A 24,142-nucleotide genomic window follows, 5' to 3' on the forward strand; every position below is an offset into this window, starting at 1 on the left:
TGAGCCTGGCTGTTTAAACTGGTGTATGTGTGTGTGTGTTGTTTTTTGCTTGTTACCGTGGTTTGTATTTTTGTGTTTTTATACTATAAACCACTCTGTGATCCTCGGATGATGGGCAGTATAGAAATTGAAAGAATGAATGGAGCAAACTCCAAAATAACTAGTTAGTGCAGTAACATCTCAAAATGCTGGAACGGGAATGAAATATCCAGGAGCATAGCTCTTTTGGTTTATGACTGACTTTACACCAATTTTAGAAATGTACATTGCATCAAGCACATTTGGTGCCATATACAGTAATTTTTTGAAAATAGTGGTATTCATAGGAGCAACATAATATGAATATACCCTTTCTATGTTACCGTTTACATCTCCCATCGGGGAACCCCCAATTCCTTGCATCGCAATTTACTATTTAAATCAATGACTTTTTTTAAAAGAAAGAAAGTTCAACAGGCTTGCTAAAATGGCCTGATCACTAAATTTTGTGTTTTTTAAAAAGGAACTGAGATTATCCTCCCTCTATCATATTCATAGTAAGCCTCTTAAAAACCACACGCACAAGTCCACATAACCACGGCTCAAGTCACAAGGGAGGTGTGAATATTCTGTTGCTAGTTCAACTCTGTTTGAAGTTTCCAGCTCAAGGGCTGTAGTTTCCAGTACAGGTCCTCAGTACTGATCTCTGTGATCTCCTAATTGGTGCTTTGGGCCTTGTTTTACTACTTCTCCTTTTATCAAGAAGGGCGCAAAGCGCTAATTAAGTTTCAGACACTTTAAACGATGTGGTAGAAGAGTTAACTTGAAATCATTTCTCAGTGCCCAATCTATACTATAATACTGGCAGGTAGACCACCACTACCACAGGGCCCTTTTTTTTCTTTTCTTTTTTTCCTTTTACACATCTTTTGCTGTGCTGGGATAAAAGTCAGCAAGCAAAGCTGCTCATTACAAATTGGGGGGGGGGGGGACTAAATAGAATGACAGAGGCATGACCGGTAATTAACATAAGTTTCAACTGGGCAGATAACTAGTCTTAAGATGTTTACTTATAAAGGGCATTTAGGGGGAAAAGGGGTGTTCAGCTATTCAATACCCTTTTGCAATGTGGCTCTATTGGGGGGGGTGTTATTGGGTTATTGTTCTTCTGATTTTATATATTATGATCTTTTCTGTGAACCACCCTAAGAACTCTGGGTATAGGGCGGTATATAAATTCAATAAGTAAGTAAGTAAAGTTTTCTTGGGTTTGACTGAAATCAATAGACCTAACTTAGTCATGGACAGTAATTTCAGTGGGTCTACTTAGAACTTAGTTGAAGACTACCCATGGCTCATACTGGACTTCAGAAAGAGAGGCTAAATAGATAGTCAGGTAGTTAAAGCTGGAAAACAGTTTTAAAGGCAATCCCAGTTGTTCCAGAAAGTGTAGATAATGGGTGTCTGCTGTATCTCAACAAGAGTGCTGTTCCATGGAACAGGCAGCCCCACTAACCAGTGTTAGAATCTCAAATATATAAGCTGGGAGCCAAATGGCTCCTTAAGACAGAGTTACAGTCGCCAAAACAGAACGTCTAGTTGCCATTTGGGGGGCCAGACGGATCAAAAGTCATGTTTTTCAATACAACTTTTTGGTTCCTGAAATTCATTCCGATTGCACCATTAGAATATCACAGATAGAATGCTACAGGATGTGTTGCTACTGTGTGAAAACAGTCGAGATCCAAGGATCCCGAGGCATGCAGCTCCAAATGGTGCAGACATTAAGCAAAATGCTCCTGGTGACTTTCGGACGCAGTAAATTGACCTGCTATGCATTACTGTGGAGCAGGCTTCTGAGATCTATAGGCCTTGAAGAAAAAACTGTCCCGCAGAGCAGATCTCAGTGACCTGTTGGGTATGTAAGTAACTACAGCAAGGGTTGAAAACTTGTGCTCCTCCCCAACCACTGGTCATGTTGGCTGGGGCTGATGGAAGCTGGAATCCGACAACATCTGGTTCCCTGTCACTGAGGTGGAAGACAAAGAGTACTATTTTGAAGAGGTGTTTCTTTCTGTTTTGCCATTAGGTGATGCCATAGTGCTGTTCAAGCAAACAGTACTATATCAGATTCCAGTGACGGAAAGGAACACAAATACAGCTTTAATACATGAAATACATGGGTGAATAGCACCCAGGGATTTCGGGCCACAGAGGCTACTCATTTGAACACCAGTCAGCACCTTAACCCGGTCAAAAAGGCAGCCGCATGCATTGATCGTGTAAACACACTTAGGTCAACAAGATCAGTAGAAAAACAGTTCACAAGAAGAAATAAACATCTAAGAATGAAAGAAATAAAAGCATTTACCCCTTGATGTACAACGCTGGCACAATCCTCTGCCAATTTCCCAAACATATAAGTATTGATAGCATCGGCCTTAGAACATGGGTTTTCTGACTCTGAAAGACACACAGGAACAGTGACACTGTAACATTTATCTGAATATACTAAAGGAAAGCCTTGCAGCTCTGATTTCACAGGGATATCGCAAGCGCTGAGAGGCCAGGGACATTAAAATACACTCACGCCTGTGAGCTATGAAACTAAGGGGGGGGGGAATCTCTGCACATAAGGCGGCTCCCGAAAGGCCAGAGTAAGGACCACAAAATGAGCTCAATTCTACCAGGCAATCAATGAAGCACACAGCAGCAGGTTGTAGGTGAAAGTCCAGATAACCTTGCTGGTGAGGACCGACATCAAACGACAAGATAAGGACTGTGAAATTTTTAAAAAGGGTAGAGGAAGGCCTAGCCTCTGTTGTCTATGCTCTGGTAACTTTTAGGATAGACTGCTGCAACGCATAGTATGTAGAGCTGCCTTTGAAGATGGTTTGGAAATTACAGCAGGTGCCGAATTCAGCAGGGAGATGGCAAGCTACCAATTCATTTCCTGGCTTGATTCAAAGTGCTGGTTTTGATCTATAAAGCCTTCCACAACTCAGGACCCCAGTAACTCCAGGACCACCTCTCCTCCTATGAAACAACCCAGAGCAACAGCTTATCATTCAAGGCCCATCTTTGTGTGTCCCCTGCAAGGGAGGTATTGACAAAAGAGCAGGCTTCTCAGTCTCGACTCCCCAGTTATGGAATGCTCTCCCAAGTGAAGAGCCACCATTATTTATTTAGGCCCAGGCAAAAGCATTTATTTTTCAGCAGGCCTTTAGTTTTTGATAATCCATGGTCTCCTTCAGTGGGATGGGATGTTTTAGACCTTCCTTTTTCAAAAATATGAATGCTTCAGATTTTGCTCTCTTAGTGTCATGTTAGTTTTACTGTATTTGTTATTCTTTTTCTGTTGTAAAGTGGTTTGAGGTACTTGGTTTAAAAAGTGAACGGTAGGTTAAATAAATAATAATATTATAATTTGCAAAATACTTCGACTTCAGAATTCCAGATGCCTCCTCAAATAAATCATCTCTCCCATTTGTAAAAGCATATGACACCGGGTTGTTTTTTTTTAGATCTTCCACTATATCTGTTATTACGCCCATTATTACAGTCCCACAACTTTTGCCTGTGGAGCACAGGTAGTACAACCAAAACTATATGTTAAAATACCTTGAAGTATAATCTTGAAGAAAGATGTCCCGTTTCCCACTTTACTTAATGGATAGGAAGCAGCAACTGTTCCCTGAAATGAGAAATTTGGGGAGGAGCGGGTCCTAATTAGCAAGTCGAAAATATTTCCAATAGAAAATATCAATCATATTCATTACTTGAGCCAGACCTTTCGGATTATGTGCAATATCTCCACAACAGCAGCATCGCATCAGGTTTTACAGTGGCAGAACAATTAACGAAGTGCTTCATAAAATATACAAACCTATAATTGCTTTCTTCATCTGTATCTAACAACCTAACTGCAATCCTGAGCAGTCAATCATCAGTCTCCTTTTACAAATGGAGAAGCATGGCGGGACCAAGTACTCAATATCTGTCCACTACTTTCTGGACCAAAGAATGTTGGTAGAACAGAGAGTCCTGTGCCTCTCAAGAGACTCCTCAATAACTTCCAAATAAATGGCAACATTCATTTTTATGGTTTGCACCTGACCAACAAAAGCTAGTCTTCCAGCTGAATGGTGGCCACTCCTACTCCAACTACATCCCATATTCATTTGTGCTCTGCATAAAACATGACAAACTTAAACCCTCCTCAGATGTTTAGCCTCCATTCCCAACCCTTGTGCCAGCCCCATACTCCAATATCCCTGTGGGAAAGTGAAGGGACTTTTTAAGCACGTTTGGTCGAACAAGTCTTGAGCAGAGGTGGGGAATCTGTGGCCCTTCAGAAATTGCCAAACTACAGTTTCCATCACCCCCAGCCAATAACTGCCAAGGACAATGGGAGGTATAGTTTAGTAACATCTTGAGGGCCACAGGTTCTTCATCCCTGGCTTAGGAGCTTCCCCACAGTCAGGGATCCTGTATTACAGTGTTTCCCAAGCATGGGTATCCAGCTGTTGTTGGACTCCCATCATCCCTAGCTAGCAGGTGAGGGATGGTGGGAGTTGTAGTCCAAAAACAGCTGGAGACCCAAGTTTGGGAAACACTGCTGTATTACCAGAGCTCCTGTGTGTTAACAGGCTTTTAACCAGGTCAGCTTAATGTCCTTTGTAGCCCACTCCAGACCTTCCCACTCAAAGCAGGACAGTTTGAATGGGATGTACACACCTAATTGCACACTGTGATGTTAGGATGTGGGTCTAGCGCAGGAGCCCCCAGCCATCTACACACTTTTTGCCGAAGAATTTTCAGCCCAAATGCCCAAGAATTTTCAGCCTGAATGCCCGAAATACTGCTCTTTCTTGCTCTGCATATCCCCCTCTCTCAACTAAGGATTAATTCCTGTGCATATGAAAAAATATGGCCCATCTGAACCTATGCCATGGCAGCTTTTAACTTTTAAGGAGTTTGGTGTTTTAAATTCAGTAAATGTTTATTTATTTACATGAGCAGTTCTCATGTAACCAAATAGTTTGTCAAACTGTGTCAGGTTTCAATACTGTTATAAAAAATATTTTTAAAAATCATTGGGCTGGATCGAGAGTCATTGTTCTGTGAATGGAAAGGCTCCTTCCATTTGTGGGAGGAACATTTGCCCAGCAGTTCCCACTTAATGAAGTCCAAGGGAATTAATTTTTGCTGATTCACTCTGTAAAAGGTAAAGGTAAAGGTACCCCTGCCCGTACGGGCCAGTCTTGACAGACTCTGGGGTTGTGCGCCCATCTCACTTAAGAGGCCAGGGGCCAGCGCTGTCCGGAGACACTTCCGGGTCACGTGGCCAGCGTGACATCGCTGCTCTGGCCAGAGCCAGAGCCGCACACGGAAACGCCGTTTACCTTCCCGCTGGTAAGCGGTCCCTATTTATCTACTTGCACCCGGAGGTGCTTTCGAACTGCTAGGTTGGCAGGCGCTGGGACCGAGCAGCGGGAGCGCACCCCGCCGCAGGGATTCGAACCGCCGACCTTTCGATCGGCAAGTCCTAGGCGCTGAGGCTTTAACCCACAGCGCCACCTGCGTCCCCGATTCACTCTGTAGTGACTAGCAAAACCTAGCCATGCTGTTCTGGAGGGTCCCCCAACAATCCAGAGCTGATTTTTGGGGGCAGGAAATCACCTCCCCTTTCTTCAGCAGAGCATCACATAAGCATAAGAATGCCACCGATTTGGGCTCCAAACCTATCTTCTACATTTGGTCTCTCCTTCCTTGGAAGCTTTTAAGCAGAGGTTGGATGGCCATCTGTCATGGATGCTTTAGTTGAGATTCCTGCATTGCAAGGGGTTGGACCAGATGACCCTTGGGGTCCCTTGTAATGGTATGATTCTATAATTCTTTTTTAAAAAAAAGATTTTGTATAACTCTAAGATTCTATGCGCAGGATAGACCAACCAAGGTCCACACTTTTAAGCTTGCCATGACGAATTTTCCACTGCTCTCTGTGGATCATGATGCGCCCAACCTTTCATCCCAACCTTGGGACAGAAGAGTGGGCAAATATTGTCCCTGCAGATCTGTTTCACTTTGTACTTGGGAGTAGTGTTCAAAATTCGCTGAGTGTGTTTTGCACCTGGCTGTCAGTCACTTGTGACCAATAAAGATGTCTGGGTGCCAGGATGGCATCTGATGTCTGCGCCAAATTGGAGGTGCATGCCTGGGTATCCTTGGATCTTGACTGTTTTCACATACTAGCAACACACCCTGTAGAATTCTATCTGTGATACTTTGGCTGCACAACGAATTTCAGGAACCAGAAACAACGACTTTCAATCAGTCTGGCCCCAAAATGGCAAATAGACATTCGGTTTCAGCGACTGTAACCCTGGTTTAAGGAGCCATTTGGCAACTAGCTTATATATCTGAGCTTCCAACACTGCTTGGGAGTACTGCAAAAGAGCAAGGCAACTGTGGGGATGCTCCAAGCTACCCAATTCAGAATGTGGACCAGATCCGGAAATAATTTTCCTCCCCTGGTTTGATACATGGCATATTCTTTGTCTCTCTCAAGAATAGCAGAATTTCTTGAACGCTGCACATGTTATACACAGCTGAAGGAGTCAGGAGTAGTTAACAGACCTGTGTATTAAACTGCCTGAATTACAACTTGCCTTTTTTCCTCTGGCATCTCTGCTTGTACACCAAGGATATATTTGTCTGTTCTGAGCCTATGTATTACACAGCAATCACACTTGAACAACAGTAAATATGCAGTACAACCACTGTGATCATCATAATATATTTGAAAGCTGCTTCCAGGTAGAAAGCAGATGTGCGTCCTCCAGAGCAATCCCTGGCACATTAGCAGATGCCCCAATATCTGCTTCTGTCAAATTAACAAGAGCTAGTTTCCTTGTTAACCGTGTTCTTTGTGCCAGCCTTTCACAGTCACCTAGTTTGTTTGCTTCTTCAGGCAGCTTTCAGATACATTAAATTCTCTCCTCACCATGAGGCAAGTTTCCTCGGAGGAAATTATCTATCACAATCAAATGGAGTACTGAACATATATTTTGCGCCAGCGCCAGCACAACGAGAAATAGCCTCTCTTTGAACACAAACCAACTGTGGCAGTGATCTTTAACAACTTTAAACGGCATTCTACCCCCCACCTCCACCTCGGTGCCCCATATCTATTTTAGAAATCAGCCATAGATTATATTCCTGTACCGATACATTCCACAGGACTGGGCTGATGACACTAAACGCTTGGTTTCTTGTTGTTGTCAGATGTGCCTCAACAACTTGGGGGATAAACAACAACCCTTCTGCAGATTATCTTAGTAAAGAAGCTAAGATATAAGGGTTTAGGTGATCCATAAGGTATCCTGGACTTAAGTTGTACAGGGCCTTGTAAATTAACACAAAGACTTTGAACCTGGCTCAGTAGTAGATGGGCAGCCAGTGCAGATGTTTTAATAAGGGTGTCACATGTCATCAGCAGTGTTAGAAACTCAGATATATATAAGCTAGATGCCAAATGGATTCTTAAACCAACGTTACAATTGCCAAAACGAAATGTCTAGTTACTATTTTGGGGTAAGACAGCTCAAAGGCCTGATTTTTCAAATGATGGACCAACTGTGATTAATTCTCAGTTAAACATCTGGCTAGTTCAGATGATAACCTTTAGCTAAGTTAAGAATTTAAAGAACTTAAAGGACTTAAAGAAGAAAAGTCACTTGATCCAGGTCCTGTTCAGACCTCTTTTTCCTAACGGTGACTACTCCTGCTCAAGCTGCACAGAAAAAGCAGTTTGGTTCCTGAAATTCATTCCGAAAGTGCAGATAAAATAAATCTGATAGAATTCTACAGGGCAGGGTATGAGTGTGTGAAAAGACAAGATCCAATGATTCCCAGGCATGCACCTCCAGACGATAGAGATGTCAGGCACCATCCTGGTGCCCAGGCAGCTTCAGTTGGTCGTAGGTGGTCAAAAACCAGGTACAAAATGCACCTGGCTAATTTTGAACACTGATTGTTTAAATGCCCCCCTCAGCAAGTGACTAACGTTTCTTGACCAGAGGGCCATGTTCACTCTTGAACCCCCAGCAGGAGGATGAGACGTGCATGCTGGCAGGTGTGGCCACAGTTAAAAAAGAAAAAGAAGGATGCAGCCCTTTTTGCAACGTGTGGCTTTCAATCCAAGCAGAAGACACACTGTATACTCTACAACCATTCTCCATGCCTCACTGAAAGAAGGTGGAAGTGGCAGCTGAAACACTGATATGTTGCCAAGGTCACTGTCAAAAAGCTCTCTTCCCAAACTGCAGCTTATTAATCGAAAACTGATATTGAGCCTTGGACCTCACACCCTCCATACCTCTCCTGAAGCACTACATCCAAGGAATGTCTCCAATGTATGAAGATAACTACTGTGAACTTCGTGCGCTAGAGATAAAAAGGTATTCCTGGAGAAGAGTGTGAATTAAAAATACCTGACATCACAAAAATTCATGAGTCTTTTTAACCTCCATTTTACCCTACATAAAGAGTAAAAGGTTGTATTGATTTTTTTCTTTTGTAATTCTCAGTTTGCTGTGACGCGAAAATACAATATTTGGCTTTATGCTGTACATGGAGATAAAAGTAGCAAAGAAACAGTAATGATGACTGAATTGCATGCTCTCGCTGAAAAGCTTTTTTCCACAGCAAACAAAATTCAAGTTTAACAGTACTATTCTCAGCTTACATCCCCAAGTGCCAGTAATGATAAAAGGCTTTAAAATTAAATTCATCATCATCATCATCAAATTAAAGCAAACATGTTGAAGAAGACTGGTCTCATGTGTTCTACTCTGTAAAGTTTATACAAGAGGCCTAATGTACCACCAGCACTAAGCACTTGAATTTAGAACACATTTGAAGCCACAGATGGAGCAACACAACGCGTATTCCTTGTTCTGAAACAGCTACTAGACAGCTGAAAATTACTGCTGCAAACTGTGCTGATTTTATGTTGAGGAAGTAAAAAAGAAAAGTTACATTGTGGTGCAGTTCCTCCAGTTTTTTGAAAAATGTCCATAAATCTGGAAGACTCCATTGATTCTTTTATAAGAAAAAAGAAGTCCATTAAGTCACCAGACTGGAAATTTTTTTATCACAACACTTTTTTAAGTTTATGCCTTAAATGAAAAGCTCCCAAGCCATCTATATTTTTCTTCAAAGTTTACTAATGGTTCCAGTAATAAAAAAGCAACGCTAAAAAGAGAGCATGCTATGACTATATAGATAAGACAAAGCACAGGATATTTTTAATTTTAGCAACACTCAATTAAGACTTACTTTCAAGTAAGCTTGTTCAGGATCTGACTATAAGAGTAGGGCTACCATGTCTCCAAAAAGGAAGTGAGAATAGACAGGGAGCAGTATACAAATTTAATAAATAAAATAAATATTCACAAGTACAGTGGTACATACCTCGGTTGTCGAATGTAATCTGTTCCAGAAGACTGCTGGACTTTTGAAACGTTGGGCAACCGAGGATCAAAGGGCGGTTGGCCAAGTCAATGGAAAAAATAGAAAAACACACAGCGGAAGCCATTCGACTTCCGAGACGTGTTCAAAAATGGAAGCAATTACTTCCGGGTTTTTGGAATTCGGGTACTGGATCGTTCGGCTTCCGAGATGCTCGAAAACCGAGGTATCACTGTAACTTGTCACAATTTTTAACTGATTGAGAAGTGCACTTAAAATTACAAGCTTCTGCTTAAAACGTCTACAGATCAGGAGTGGTTCACATGTATATGGGAGCCTTCACATCCTACAGGGCAGGAAAGATCAGTGGAGCGGGGGGGCCCACTAGGGGGCGCATCGGAAGATGGCTGACAATAACATCTCTCCGACCCACACGAGGTAATTTGGAGGCTATCATGGGAGTAATTAGCCTCCCTACCCCCCCCCCAGGATGGGGGGGGGACTGCCTTGCCTGCTGTGCCCTATACCACCCCCGAATTTTTGGGGATGGGGGCACTAGGCACAAAGCCCTCCTGTGGGATTCCGGTGCTCCTGGACGCCGTCCCTAATCCACGCCACTAGCTGCAAGAACTTCAAAAGAAACAATTTGGATGAGGGAATGCACATATTTCGAGGAAGGAGGGAGAGTAGACTGCTAACAGAAGAGATCTCTGATAAAACAAGACAAGTCGGAGGAACAAGAATAAATCATGAGAAGATACGCCAAGACTCGGTATGGCAAATGACTGATGGGGGAGGGGAAAAAAACTTTCCTTTTTTTCCTTATGTGATTAAACAAGAATCCCCTCCCCTCACGAGTCAGAAATGTCATTTTAAGGACTTAAGCTGTAGATTTAAGGCTGTGTGGAGATAAACTTTCGAACCAAAGCATGTTTTAAGAAGAGCGTGGAATGTATAAGAGCTTTGGAATGACGCAGTTAAAAATGCCGTCGCCATATTGGGAAGTTCTGTCGGAGGACTTAAGTCTGAGAGGAGAAATAGAGAAATAGAGCTGTTTTTATATTGTGGGTGAAACTCCTCAGTGGGACTTAAGAGCGACAGTTTTGCGAGATTAATGATGGAAAGAGCGATGTTATCTATGAAGGCGATGATATATGGAAACCATCTCGATTTGAGGATTGGAAGAACGGAAAAATTCACACAGGATTATTATTGGTGTTTATCAGCTTAAGGAGACTATCAGAAGAGATCATAAAGAAAAAAGAGAAAATATATGAACAAGATGTGATGTGGAAACAGCAAGATAAGACTGGATAGAATTATGAACTCTGTTTGGACTGATTTGGACATTAACGCAGTAGCAAGAAGATGATCAGAATCCCCCTTCGGATCTTGAAATATGGGTCCCCCCAACAAAATTTAAAATTCGGCTTTGTAATTCAGAATTTATGTGATGTGATTTAATTTGATTTGATTAGCCGGTTAATAAAAATTATAATAAAAAAAGAGGAAAGATCAGTGGAGCAACTCTCAGGAGTGTTCAACTAATGGAACCCAAGTTAACTTAAATCTATAAGAAGCTGATGGCTACAGAAAGAAGGCAGGCAAAACTATTGCATAAAAGAAAATTTGAAGCAACTGTTGCTAAGAATGTCACTAGATCTTGCTCAGCACTAACCTTGTGATAAACAACTTTGAGGGTTGTTTTTGTTTTTACCAATAAAGCGGTGTGTAAGTTTTATTAAACAATAAAATATTAAATAAATAACCTAAGAACAACACTGCTGGATCAGATGGAAGTCCAATCTAGTCTAGCATCCTGCTCTCACAGTGATGAAACAGATGTCTACAGGAAGCCCACAAGCAAAAATTGAGCACAACATCAGTCTCTCCTAGAAATATGCAGCAACATAAAGCCTATTAAAGCTATTTCCATGGCCATACACTCAGCCATCCTTTAAAAATAGCAAGAAAAGGCCATGGCGGTGCTACACAACTTGTGACCCATGAAAATGATCCCAGGCCCCAGTCATGTACTGCAGAAGGCAGGGGGTATTGTTTTGCTATTTTGTTGACTATTTACGTGCTTTTACTTTGTATTTTATCCTGTGAACGACCCTGAAATCTTATGCTGAAGGGCAGTATATAAATCAAATTAATAACCAGTGCTTATTTCTGAGGGTACCTGAACATTATTTAAAGAGATATTATAGTATGAAGAATGTGCGAGCAGGATTTGAACTATGAGCAACAGAAAAAAACTGGTTATTATTGTGTTATGGTTATGATATAAAAGAGGGAAATGGGGTGCAGCAAAGGGGGGGGAAACATGGAAAATGGGATGTGAAGTCTATATTATACAGATAGACAGACAGACAGACAGACAGATGTATTGGAATTATATGTGGAATCTGTAGAAATTTAATAAAATATATTTGGAATTTTTAAAAAAGTTTACCTGAAGTCGAGATACATGTGCGCACACACACATATAACACACACACACACGTATGCGCACGCACGCATGCGCACACACACACACACACACACAATTATTGGAATTCTATGTGGAACATGTAGAAATTTAATAAAATATATTTAGGAATTTTAAAAAAAGTTTACCTGAAGTCGTTATGTCGAAAGAGAGACAGAGAGATCCATAAATATACATACATATGCATATGCATATATATACACACACACACACACACACACACACATATTGACACATAATTATTGGAATTCTATGTGGAACCTGTAGAAATTTAATAAAATATATTTGGAATTTTTTTTTTTTAAAAAAAAAGGTTACCTGAAGTCATTATGTCGAGACAGAGAGATACATAAATAAATATACATACATATACATATGCATATATATATATATATATATATACACACACACACACACACACACACACAGACACATAATTATTGGAACTCTATGTGGAATCTGTAGAAATGTAATAAAATATATTTGGAAATAATAATAATAATAATAATACTGTAAAGAGTTTACCTGGACATACTTGCTGGCGCAGTCACAGCCCACCTGCAAATGCTCGAAACCAACTTTTTGGAGGCTTCCCCGCAGAGAGTTTTCAAACACCCTGAAGGAGCCCCTTATCTCTTCAAGTGGCATGGCGCTCCCGCTGCAAACCCAGGTTTTGAAGGCCGGTCAGGCCTCACAGGAAGGCAAGCCAGGAGCGACCACTTCGTCCGTTAGGCAGCCTTATTTACATGCCAAACCGGGCCCGGGGGGCTGAGGGGCGTTTTAAAGCGCTTCGTCGGTTGCCGGCCGCGCGTGCGCAGCGGCTTCGTTCTTCTCTACGGTTCGCGGCGCCCAGACGTTACCAACGGAGCCAGGCGCACGCGCACTGTGCTAAACTGAAGCTCCGCAGCGCCGGGCAACGCGAGTAGCGTTTCTGAGGCTTGGGCGAGGGAAGTAACGGTTGGGAGGGAGGTTTGAGTTCCTCCAGCTCTCTTTTTCTTTTGGACTACAACTCCCATGATCCCTAGCTCGCGGGCCCAGCGGTGAGGGACCATGGGAAATGTAGTTATGTAGCTTGGAGACCCAAGTATATGGGAAACAACTGGTTGAAATGCACAAATGAGATTCTTACTGAAATCAGTGGAACTTGCTTCTCCTGAGTAGACATACATAGGATTGTATTGGGAATTGGGTGCACAAAGACAGGAATATTTATTTATCTACTTATAGATGTATATAGTTTTAATTCTGTCAGCATTGAACTGCCCATGTTGTGCTATTCTAATATTGTTGAATATTATGTTTTATTATGAATTTCTGTATTGGATCAGATTGTTATAATGCGTATGTTCTTTGCTGTATATTTTGTTGTTTCTGAAAACCACCTTGGGTATTGTTATATAGAAAAGCAGTATACAAATTAAAAGTGAAATGAAAACTGTAATTTTAGTTTTTTCTGTGTTTTTAACCGTTCTTGTTTTTAATCTCGATTCAGGTAGGTAGCCATGTTGGTCTGACGCAGTCAAAATAATAATAACAATAAAGTCCAGTAGCACCTTAAAGACAAACTAAGTTTGTTCTGGGTATCAAACTTAGTTGGTCTTTAAGGTGCTACTGAACACCTTAGAGCACCTTTTTCATTTGTTTTGAATTTGTAAGCCGCCTGGAAATAATAATAATAATAATAATAATAATAATAATAATAATAATAATTCTGTTGCAAGACAGAGCAAAGAGTCCACACAAATTTGAGGTTTTCATATTATTATTATTTATTAAATTTGTTTACTGCCTTTATCTGAAGATCTCAGGCCGGCTCACAGCATAAAAATACAAAATAGGGCTATCAGCCACAACTCCAAAATTTCTTTCATGAATAGTTACAGCCAGTTCACATCTTATCAACGCATGTATGAAATTAGAATCATCATCATTATTTAATCCCAACACACACCACTTAATTATGTTCAGTCTCACCCATTAAATAGCTCTTTCTTTCCCCATCCATCTGCAGTTAGGAAAGAATTCCTAATCTACTTTGGGGGTTGCTGTTAAGAAGAGTATTTAAACGGTTGCAATTATCGTTCAATCTAATGAAAGGGGTAGAATGAAATCTGATTAACTTGCATCCAAATTCTTAGAATGTTTACTCAGACGCAAGTTCTGCTAAACTCAGTTGGAGTTACTTCTGCATAAGCATGTTTATGGCTGGGCTGTTGAATAAAATAATTTCCCTACTTACTCTGTGTAATTTTGATAATGTATTCGGTTTGTGTAAACATGCATAATTAAGCTGATCTAGTAATAGAATAGAAAGTTGGGTTGTTGTTTTTTTGGCTGTTCCAGGATGTTCTCCAGAATTTCAAGCTCATGGTTAGCAATAATGCCCAGATAGTCCTCAAATTCTGAAACTTCTTTTGCAAAAATAAAAATTAAAAAATACAGCTGCATATTTCTGCGTTGCAGAGGGTTGGATTAGATCAGGCATCCCCAGCCTTTGGCCCTCCAGATGTTTTGGACTACAGTTCCTATCATCCCTGACCACTGTTCCTGTTAGCTAGGGATCATGGGAGTTGTAGGCCAAAAACATCTGGAGGGCTACAGGTTGGGGATGCCTGGATTAGATGATCCTTGCAGTGCTATGATTCTATTATATTTATGAACTGCACACCTAAACACACTAGGTAGGGAGTGAATCCCATTGGACATGGACTTAAAGAAGTATGCAGTGAACATCCTTAGGACTGTGCTATAAACACCCTTATATAATGAAGGCTACAATCCCATACACATACCTTACACTTAAAGCTGGTTTTACGTCTAATCTACTATGCATAGGATTATGCATCCTGGAATTAACCAAATAATATTGTTCAATGTAGTTGCACATACTGTAGTGTTTAATGTTTGTTACATTTAACTTTCAACAGAATTAACAAAATGGATGTGCTACAAAATTGCAGTCCGCTGCTAAACTATTAAAGGCTTCAATTTTATTCACACTAATCTGGAAGTAAGCCCTATTGAAGTCAATGAGGCTTTCTTTTCTGAGTAGGGTTGGATAGGATTACACTGTTTAAGACACTAAGAAAACCTTCATGCTTACAAAAATATGGCAGAGTAATGATGTGTTATGAAATCTTTAGGAGCTGAACTCTTCTTTTTTACCCAGAATTTATGGCTCCAAAGAAACTAAATATTTAATATGTCTAGTCCAGGGGTAGGTAACCTAAGCCCTGTGAGCAGGATCCGGCCCAATCACCTTCTAAATCCGGTTTGCAGACGGTCCAGGAATCAGCGTGTTTTTACATGAGTAGAATTGTCCTTTTATTTAAAATGCATCTCTGGGTTATTTGTGGGGCCTGCCTGGTGTTTTTACATGAGTAAAATGTGTGCTGTTATTTAAAATGCATCTCTGGGTTATTTGTGGGGCATAGGAATTCATTCATCCCCCCCCCCCAAAAAAAATAAATATAGTCCAGCCCACCACATGGTCTGAGGGACGGTGGACTGGCCCACGGCTGGAAAAGGTTGCTGACCCCTGGTCTAGTCCTCCTTTTCTGCCAGTTAGGAATTAAATCAGTTCAGTTTCACTAAGCACTGAAACTTAGTTTCATGGTCTGTGACTATAAGTGCTAGGAGGTAGAGAACCTAGGGTCAAGTTATTTCTCAACTGTTATTTCATTCACCACAACTGTGGAACATAGGATTGTCAAGGAAAGTCAGTGGAGGAAATGTCCTATTAAGTTTCATTCTGAAATGTAGAGGCCCGGTACCATCGGTGAAAATCTCCCACAAGCTTATTAGAAATCTTCTGATTGCAAAAGCTTGCTTAAAGCCCTCTGTCACAAAAGGTTCTACAAAATGGATTCTTTTTATATTTTGTTTGTTAAAAGAAATCTCTTGTCACTCACAGCTGCAAATGCATTCAAAAACCATTAAACCAAAAGCCCGGGGGCATTTCAAATGTCCAAATTAATTCAAAAAACTGGTGTGTGTTTTAGTGTGAGCATGTGGGTTGGAGTAGTTTGTTCTGCAAAGCAAGGAAGCCTATATTGACCTAATGGTTCAGAAAACAAATAACAAGTAAATAACAAAATAAATCTAACGTAGGGAGAGGGAAACTAAATAATTTCATCAAAGAATGTGCCAAGAGTACCTGCAATAAATACATTAGGGCATTATCTGAAGGCACATGAGCTAACCAACTTGCTCTAAGTTAGTAAAAGGTAAAAGGACAGTTAAGGCAACTAGAGGGTGTGGCGCTCAACTTGCTTCAGGCTGAGGGAGCCACCATTTGTCCACAGAAAGTTTTCGGGTCATGTGGCCAGCAGGACTAAACTGCTTCTGGCGTGACAGGACACTGATGGAAACCAGAGCTCACAGAAATGCTGTTTACCTTCCCACTGCAGCAGTACCTATTTATCTACTTGCAGTGGTGTGCTTTCAAACTGCTAGGTTGGCAGGAGCTGGGACAGAGTAACGGGAGCTCACCCCATTGCGGGGATTTGAACCGCTGACCTTTTGATCAGCAAGCCCAAGAGGCTCAGTGGTTTAGACCGCAGCGCCACCTGTGTCCCTTTACCCCTCTTTCTACATGCTGGCTGGGACACAGTGGTTCCTGACTCCCGCCACCAACTACGGTAGATTAACTAAATCTTTTGGCTGCGATAGTGTTTACCCTAGTGTCACAGACAGCTTTAGGATCATCTCTCTGCTGTCAATGTGGGGTACATTACTTGTATTTCCCTTGCCTACCCATATAAATTTGGGGAAATCTGGTTGGCCACTAGGTAAACTTATGGTCTGATGCTGCAGAACTCTTCTGATGCCCTGATGGAGATCACATGATGTTGCTGCAGGTATTGGCCCTGTTTACAACAAGCAGTGATCCAAATTTAAACCAGGCTGGGATTCCTCCCTTCATTTACTAAGTAGATGAGCTGAGCACTATCATTGCTCAGGGCATTGCCTTAGAATAAGAGTTGCAGCCTATTTCTGTTCTGTGAGCATGAAGCTACTTGCCTGGGTTCTCTCCTGTTATGTACTGAGTTGAATAGGATCCAAAAGGCAGCATTCTGATTGGTCCTAGAACAATAGGATTCAGAATGCAGCAGTCTGATTGGTCCACAAGAGCTACCCAATCCAGCTCCAGGTGGAAGTGAATCTGCAACCTGATTGGCCTACAGGTGAATCCCGGAATTAGCCAATCATGTGGGGCCTATTGTATAAATAATATACATAAAGCAGACATTCTAGGGGAACTTCCATTCCTCTTCACCACTATGAGCTGAATAAAGAGCATGAAATCCACACTTGAGTATATTTCACTCCCCAGTCTTTGGCCCCAAAACATTTCTATGCTTTTTTAAGTATTCTTGTCAAACAGGTGCCTGAAAGTAACCATACTTTCATGTTTCTTACAGGAGTAGAACACTAAAGAAAAATTTCCTTTAATCCTGATGTTGATTTGTTCTATGATCTCAAGTGACACATGAAGGTGCATAAATTCACATGCAGACACCTGGACAATAAAATCTACTTTTCTGAGATGCATACATATCATTCATTCAACATCATCACTCAAAGTCCAGTTTTTAGTGGTGTACCATACATAACGTAACATGGTTGTAGTAGCTTAATTCTAGGCAAGATTTTGAAAAGTAGGACATATGACAGCTCACTGCCTAAATGTGAGAATGCTAAAGGAACAAACACCATTTGGCTTCTCTGTAACAAAAGCCCAAGAGCCATGGATTTATCGCATGAAGAGAAATACAGCATGTGGGCACTTGGATGATTAACCATGGCAGTCCCATAGACTGAGATTGTCCCACCCAAAAGGACATCTATTGACTTCTGTGGCATAAAGTAATATAAGGAGAGTCCTGCTCAACTAGTCCAGGGCTTTTCTCACCATCTGGTAGTCACTGGAACTCAGTTCTTGCACCTCTCAGGTGGGTTTTGGCACCTCTCAGGTGGGCACCATGCCCATTCTAAAAGAACAAGGGAGGCATTCATGGTGAGTTCTGGCACCACTTTTTCTAGAAAAATAGCACTGACTAGAACAAAATTCCATCTAATTAGAATTCTGTTGTCAAATCGATTTCTTGCCTTCCCTTCACTATAAAAACCTAGGGCAGGTTACAGCAAGTGAAAAACAGAGCAAGTGAAAACACATAGGCATGTCTCAATGCCAGAGATATTGGCTTAATGCTGTCTGGGTCTGGACTGAGAAGGAATGGTGGGAACCACCCCCCACTTCTCCTGAACCTTCCTGACAACAGGAGGACAGTATAGATTTAGAACAGTGGTTTGCAGAAGGGCATAGTTCAGAGGCTGCAGAGTGGAGAAGCTGGGAAATATTGGAAGAGGAACATCAAGAAGAAGAAGCACAAGGGGAGAGAAAGCTGACAGACTCAGTGTCCTTGGAAAGCATTCCTGACCCCCTTCCCAGGACCAGGTGGGCATTGAGGGTAGTAGAACAGAAAGCTCAGAAGCAGAAAGCTCAGATTAACCAATGCAGGGGTGACAAAGAATAGGGATTACGTAGTGGGGTGGGACTTTCCTTGGATCAATGCTATTTCTAGAGAGAGACCCCATTCCTTTGTCTCTCTCTATGATTATTGAATAAACTAATTGGTAAGAACTCGTCTCTGTTTTTCTCTGAGTCTTTTCTGCCACCGTGTGAGGGATCTGATTCCCCAAAGCCTGGCAAAAGGTAGACATAATCATGCTTTACGCCGTATTAGGTTTGGGCCATTGGACTTTAGATTATTGTTCTTTCAACATATATATTTTTCATTTGAATTTGGAATGTGGACTGCTAACCCAAGTAGCAGTATCTGGCATTAGCATACGTAAAATTTACATCACACTACAACTCTTCATGAGTCTTGGCATACTGTTAAATGTTTCCGACTATATTGTATGGCTAAAACAATTGTTTTTAAGATGCACAAATGGTTAAAACGGCAGAATTGGCTGGATGTGTTAACTGTTCCCTACTTTTGGAGCAGGCTTTCACTGCTTGGCACTTAGTACGCACTGCTGTTCTGCATCCTGTAGGCTGGCCAGCTGGAAAAAATTATCTTAGAAAATTGGCCATATTTTTGACACTAATAAATGACTGAGTGTTGGCACGGAGTTACAGAATGCTTCTATGGTAGGTTAAAATTATGTATAGATAGACTCTAGGTTGAGAACCTAAACGATTACAGTCATACCTCTTGTTACGTTCGGTTCAGGTTACATCTTTTCAGGTTGCGTCCTGCGGCAACCCGGAAGCACCAGAAAGGGTTACTTCCGGGTTTCGCCACTCGCACATGCGCAGACATGCAAAATGACGTCACATGCATGCACAGAAGCAGCGAATCACGACGTGCGTGCGCAGACGCGGGTTGCATTCCTTTCAGGTTGCGAATGGGGCTCCAGAACGGATCCTGTTCGCAACCAGAGGTACCACTGTACAAGAAATGGAAGCCAGAGTCAACAATTGGGCAAATTAAATTTCTAGGTGCAAAAATGAACATATTTTGGTTTTTGGTTTGTTTAGATATCTTACATATAGAAGCAGCTTAAGGGTAGCTCTTTCAGGTTAATTGATTTTTATATCAATAAGCATTTGCAACCCTTTGTCAAGGTGTTTCAGCAAGAACCCTAGAACTGTAGAGTTGGAAGAGACCCTGAGGACCATCTAGATTCTAGTCCAATCCCTGAAATGCAGGAATATGCAGCTGTCCCATTGAACCTGCAAACCTGGTGTTATCAGCGCAATGCTCTAGCCAACTGAGCTATCCAGATAGAAGTGAGCACAACTAATACACTGACCATATCATGGTATCTTCCCAGTTCGAGAGAGCAATTTTCAGATTATGCTAACTGCATGCATAGCATGTACAAAGCCACTTTAGCCAACCTGCTCACAGCAGCCACCATCCAGCCAAAGTCAAGGATTTTCAAGTCCCATTTAATTTCAGTTGGGGTGGTGGCAAAGTATGTGCTTTAAACTCTTCTGTTGAAATCAATGGGACTTGACAATGCTTAGCTTTGGGTCGATGGTGCCAAATGGGTATGGAATCAGTAGAGGTTCTTTTGAGTTCATTAGATTTGGGATCAAGTCCTTCAGGAGAACTGGAAAACATTAATTTAAAATCCGAAAATGCTTTTTCCATCGTACACTAAGGCAGTATCAATGTCTTTGTTTAAAATGAGATATCTCCTTTGCTAAATTAATACACTTGCTAATTATCCTCCAGTTGCCTTTCTGTACTTGCCTAATTAGTTTAGCTGTGTCATCCTATTGTCAAACTTGCAAATGATTCAATTAATCTTATCTTGTCGTCCCAATAGCCCTCTGCTAAAATGAACAATAGTCTAGTTTTTGTTTGTATCTATCTCTGGGTATAATAACTGCTCTGCATTCTGTTGTAATATTCCCTTGCTGAGAAGATATTTCTGTATAGTTCTTTGTACTAAAACTTCAGCTGTCTCAATAGTGACAGTAGTTTTTTTGGTTTTGTCACTGATGAAGCAGCCTGTGTCCTTAAATTGGTTACCGAAACCACTGCGCATATATATATATATGATTGCTTCCCATTGAGCAAATGTCCCTGTGTGATGCATATCCTGGGATTACAATAACGGAACGAAGAAAACAGTTTAGAAGCAATGAATTCTTTATTTTCCTTGCAAACTCAGGAATAAATGTAGCACGGCTATATGTCGGCTAATTAAAATCAAAATGGCATTACAGAATACATTTAATATTTAAAATTCCTCTATAGTACAGTGGTGCATCCATTATAATGACAGGTGCTTATGGCACGAGACGTTTAGCAAGAACATGCAGGTAGTAAAGTACAATAACTGAAAGCCCAATAATATAATGAGTAAACTCAATAAAGTGCCGCTGTATTCACGTAAAAGTAGTCTTCCACTCTCTCTGTATTTTTTCAAGAAGGCTATTTAAATGTTACCCCCCCCCCAAAAAAAAAAAATATGGTTGGTTTTTCACCATTTAGTTCTGAAAATTTCAGAGGATTGGTGTATCTACTTTATAACTATAGTTCAATGTTTTAAAACATATATAGCCATAAGTTTCAGTTGTGGTGGGCTTTTCATGTGTACGCGGTTAGCAGTTGTCATGGACGGAAGCAATCCTTGTTATTCAACATGCTTCAGACAAATCAGTAGCAGAATGATTAACCTGTCAGTTGATCCTAGCAAACTGGCTTTCTTTTTATTTCAGTGGCATGAAATCAGAGATGTAAGAAGACAATGAGAAATTTGTTCTGGGGTGGCCTGATGTTCAACATACCTGAGGCCAATTTTGAATTTGACAATGTCCACCCTGCTGTTGTAATTTTTTTACCTGGCTTGGGAACTGTAGAATGCCATTCCATCTTAGTGAATCATCTGAGGTACCTTCAAAAGATTCAGATACTGAATAAAAAGGTTGATATTTGCATATATTGCCTATTCGGAAAGAAAGTGCAATTTTGGACTTGAGGTGTCAAAAGCAGATAACGGAGGTTTTGAAAGTATTTTTTAATTTGCTGCATGCTATCTCCATATGGAACTTGAAAAGTTGATTTTATCTTAAGTTGGAAGGTGGCTACATTAAATCAGTGTTTACTTCTCACTACTATCTATGTGCACAGCAGCATAGCAGTCACTCTGACTGTTCACACTCCCCAAATAATTTTACACTGAACATCTTATAATCTAAAATTTAAGTGCATTATACAGTTTAAAAGTTTAACGAGCATCAAATCCAAGCCAGCACTGAACAAGATACTTTCTAGTCACAATTACTAATACTTTCAAGACATTTAGATGATTGACTGGGCATTCAATTTTGCTGGGGGAGGCGTGGGCTGTGCTTTTTATTGGGGGCACCCAAGGATACGCAATACCAGCACCTATTTTGTTGTTGTTAAACAGTGTGGCACTTACTATAACAACTTCATACTGAGTACTGACACCTATTTTTCCAGAAGAGAATATCACTGGGCATGGGAAATGCCTCCGACTTCCTAAATACATGAATGCTAACCCATGACATCACCCCTAGTACGGCTTTATGCCTAATTATCCCATAAACCTGCTCACGTGGCATTATAATTTCTATTCTTTTGGAATCCTGCATCAAGCTTTGGTTGTCAACGATCCATCAGGGGATATAGACATAGCAAAGCAAGTTGGCATATAAACTTGTTTAACATGCAATGTTGCCCAGAGATGGAACATTAATGCAGTCTGGGCTTCGTAGCTAACTAATAGACTCTGTGCTATCCACTCTGAGTCAGTGGCGTAGCATGGGTTGTCAGCACCCGGGGCAAGGCAAGTAATTTGCACCCCCTAACCCGTGGATTTTAGTTGGGGCAGAGAGCTGCTAGTGCGAGCGCCCCCCCCCCCCGATGTTGCACCCGGTGCGGCCAGCCCCCCTGCACTCCCCACGCTATGCCACTGCTCTGAGTTGTTTTTTTTTATTATTATTATTATTATTATTATTATTATTATTATTATTATTATTTACTTATGAAGTCTATAATGTAAATGTTAGAAGCCCTAACAGCCTTCACTAATGATTTTCCATTTGTGCCATTTCTAAGGCTCATTTCTAAGGGCCTTCTCGGTAGTGGCGCCCGCCCTGTGGGATGCCCTCCCATCAGATGTCAAAGAAATAAACAACTATCGGACTTTTAGAAGACATCTGAAGGCAGCCCTGTTTAGGGAAGTTTTTAATGTTTGATCTTTTATTGTGCTTTAATATTCTGCTGGAAGCTGCCCAGAGTGGCTGGGGAAACCCAGCCAGATGGGTGGGGTATAAATAATAAGTTATCATCATCATCATCATCATCATCATATACATGTTGGAACTATGGGATGGAAAGCCAGCTGGCTTGGCCATAGCCGGAGCGTCTCCCTTCTCAGCCTTGCCATTCCGAAGATCCATCAGTCCTCCTCTGACGTGCGCCCGTGACTCATGCTACTGTGTATGGAAGAGCACACATTATGCAGCAGAGTAAACACGCAACAGATCCAACTCGAGGTGTGGATACTAGACTACGTTTATTGTACATAAATCAGAACAAAGAAAACACGGCTTCGCTCCTTGTCATTCTTCTCAGAGAGAGAGAAAGATAAAAGCAATGCAGAGCAGATGTTCTGCTCACAGGACTCAGGCAATCTGTGCTGGAATGTAAGCAGACACGTGACATGTAACTATCCCACATATCTGCAGCAAGGGTGGAATGGAATTCCCAACAATACAATGCGCCAACCCGAGTGCATAAAAACAATGTGGATCTTAGACTGTTGCTTCACTGGTTTGCTGATGTTGTATGTACGTTTATGGGCTGGTAGTAACATCGTATTTTTAATGGAAACTACAGTGGTACCTTGGGTTAAATACTTAATTCGTTCCGGAGGTCTGTTCTTAACCTGAAACTGTTCCTAACCTGAAGCACCACTTTAGCTAATGGGGCCTCCAGCTGCTGCCGCGCCACCGGAGCACGATTTCTGTTCTCATCCTGAAGCAAAGTTCTTAACCTGAAGCACTATTTCTGGGTTAGCGGAGTCTGTAACCTGAAGCGTCTGTAACCTGAAGTGTCTGTAACCCGAGGTACCACTGTATGTAAGTAAGGCTGAAGTCCCATGCACACTTAGTTAAGAGTGAATCCCACTGAATTCAATGAGCTTCCGAATAGCAATCTGCTGTCAAAGTTTTTAGCAGGTTCACTACACAGATTAAGTACCTTACCCACAATTCATAATTTGAATGAAGCTTTTATGTCTCCATTTGGGCAGGTGTTGATTGGCAAGAAATGCGTTGCTGTTCTTGTAAAGGAGGATGATTCACCTAAATATTATTGTGGCTCTGCTCTGATAGGTTTTCCAACTCCAGGCTGTCAAACATATGTAGTCCTCTTTCTCAAAGGGTCTTCCCGGCTGTGACATTTTTTCTCGGTAAAGATAATAGTTATGCTGGGTCGGCCACATTTGTTAAAATTCTGTCTTCAGCTATGTCCTTGAAAGAAGCCAGCTGGGAATCTGATGAAACTGCAAAGGCTGTAGAGTTCTTCAAAGCAGAATTCACTTGAAAGGTTTACTTAGGGAGGAGGTCAGTGGAGCACTGCTATGGCTTGATGACCTTATCGGTGGGGATTCTCCATGCTTCTGCATGCACTATGT

The 24,142-nt window shown here is 41.3% G+C and overlaps 1 protein-coding gene across 2 annotated transcripts in view; it reads right to left on the reverse strand.

The window, feature by feature from the left end:
• Positions 1 to 12,773, reverse strand: part of POT1 (protection of telomeres 1) — a 67,176-nt gene extending 54,403 nt beyond the window's left edge. Inside the window, exons 1-3 of one of the 2 annotated variants that reach the window (XM_079994170.1) lie at positions 12,473 to 12,773; positions 3,601 to 3,673; positions 2,351 to 2,442 (exon numbers count right to left, since the gene is read on the reverse strand). In XM_079994170.1, the coding sequence (XP_079850296.1) occupies positions 2,351 to 2,442; positions 3,601 to 3,673; positions 12,473 to 12,595 (288 nt within the window). In that variant the 5' untranslated portion in view covers positions 12,596 to 12,773. The remainder of the gene's footprint in view (positions 1 to 2,350; positions 2,443 to 3,600; positions 3,674 to 12,472) is intronic. The other variant, XM_079994171.1, reaches the window with a different exon arrangement.
• Positions 12,774 to 24,142: the final 11,369 nt, after the last annotated feature.

This window comes from Podarcis cretensis, assembly GCF_951804945.1.
Source record: "Podarcis cretensis genome assembly, chromosome: 10".
NCBI classification, from domain to species: domain Eukaryota; kingdom Metazoa; phylum Chordata; class Lepidosauria; order Squamata; family Lacertidae; genus Podarcis; species Podarcis cretensis.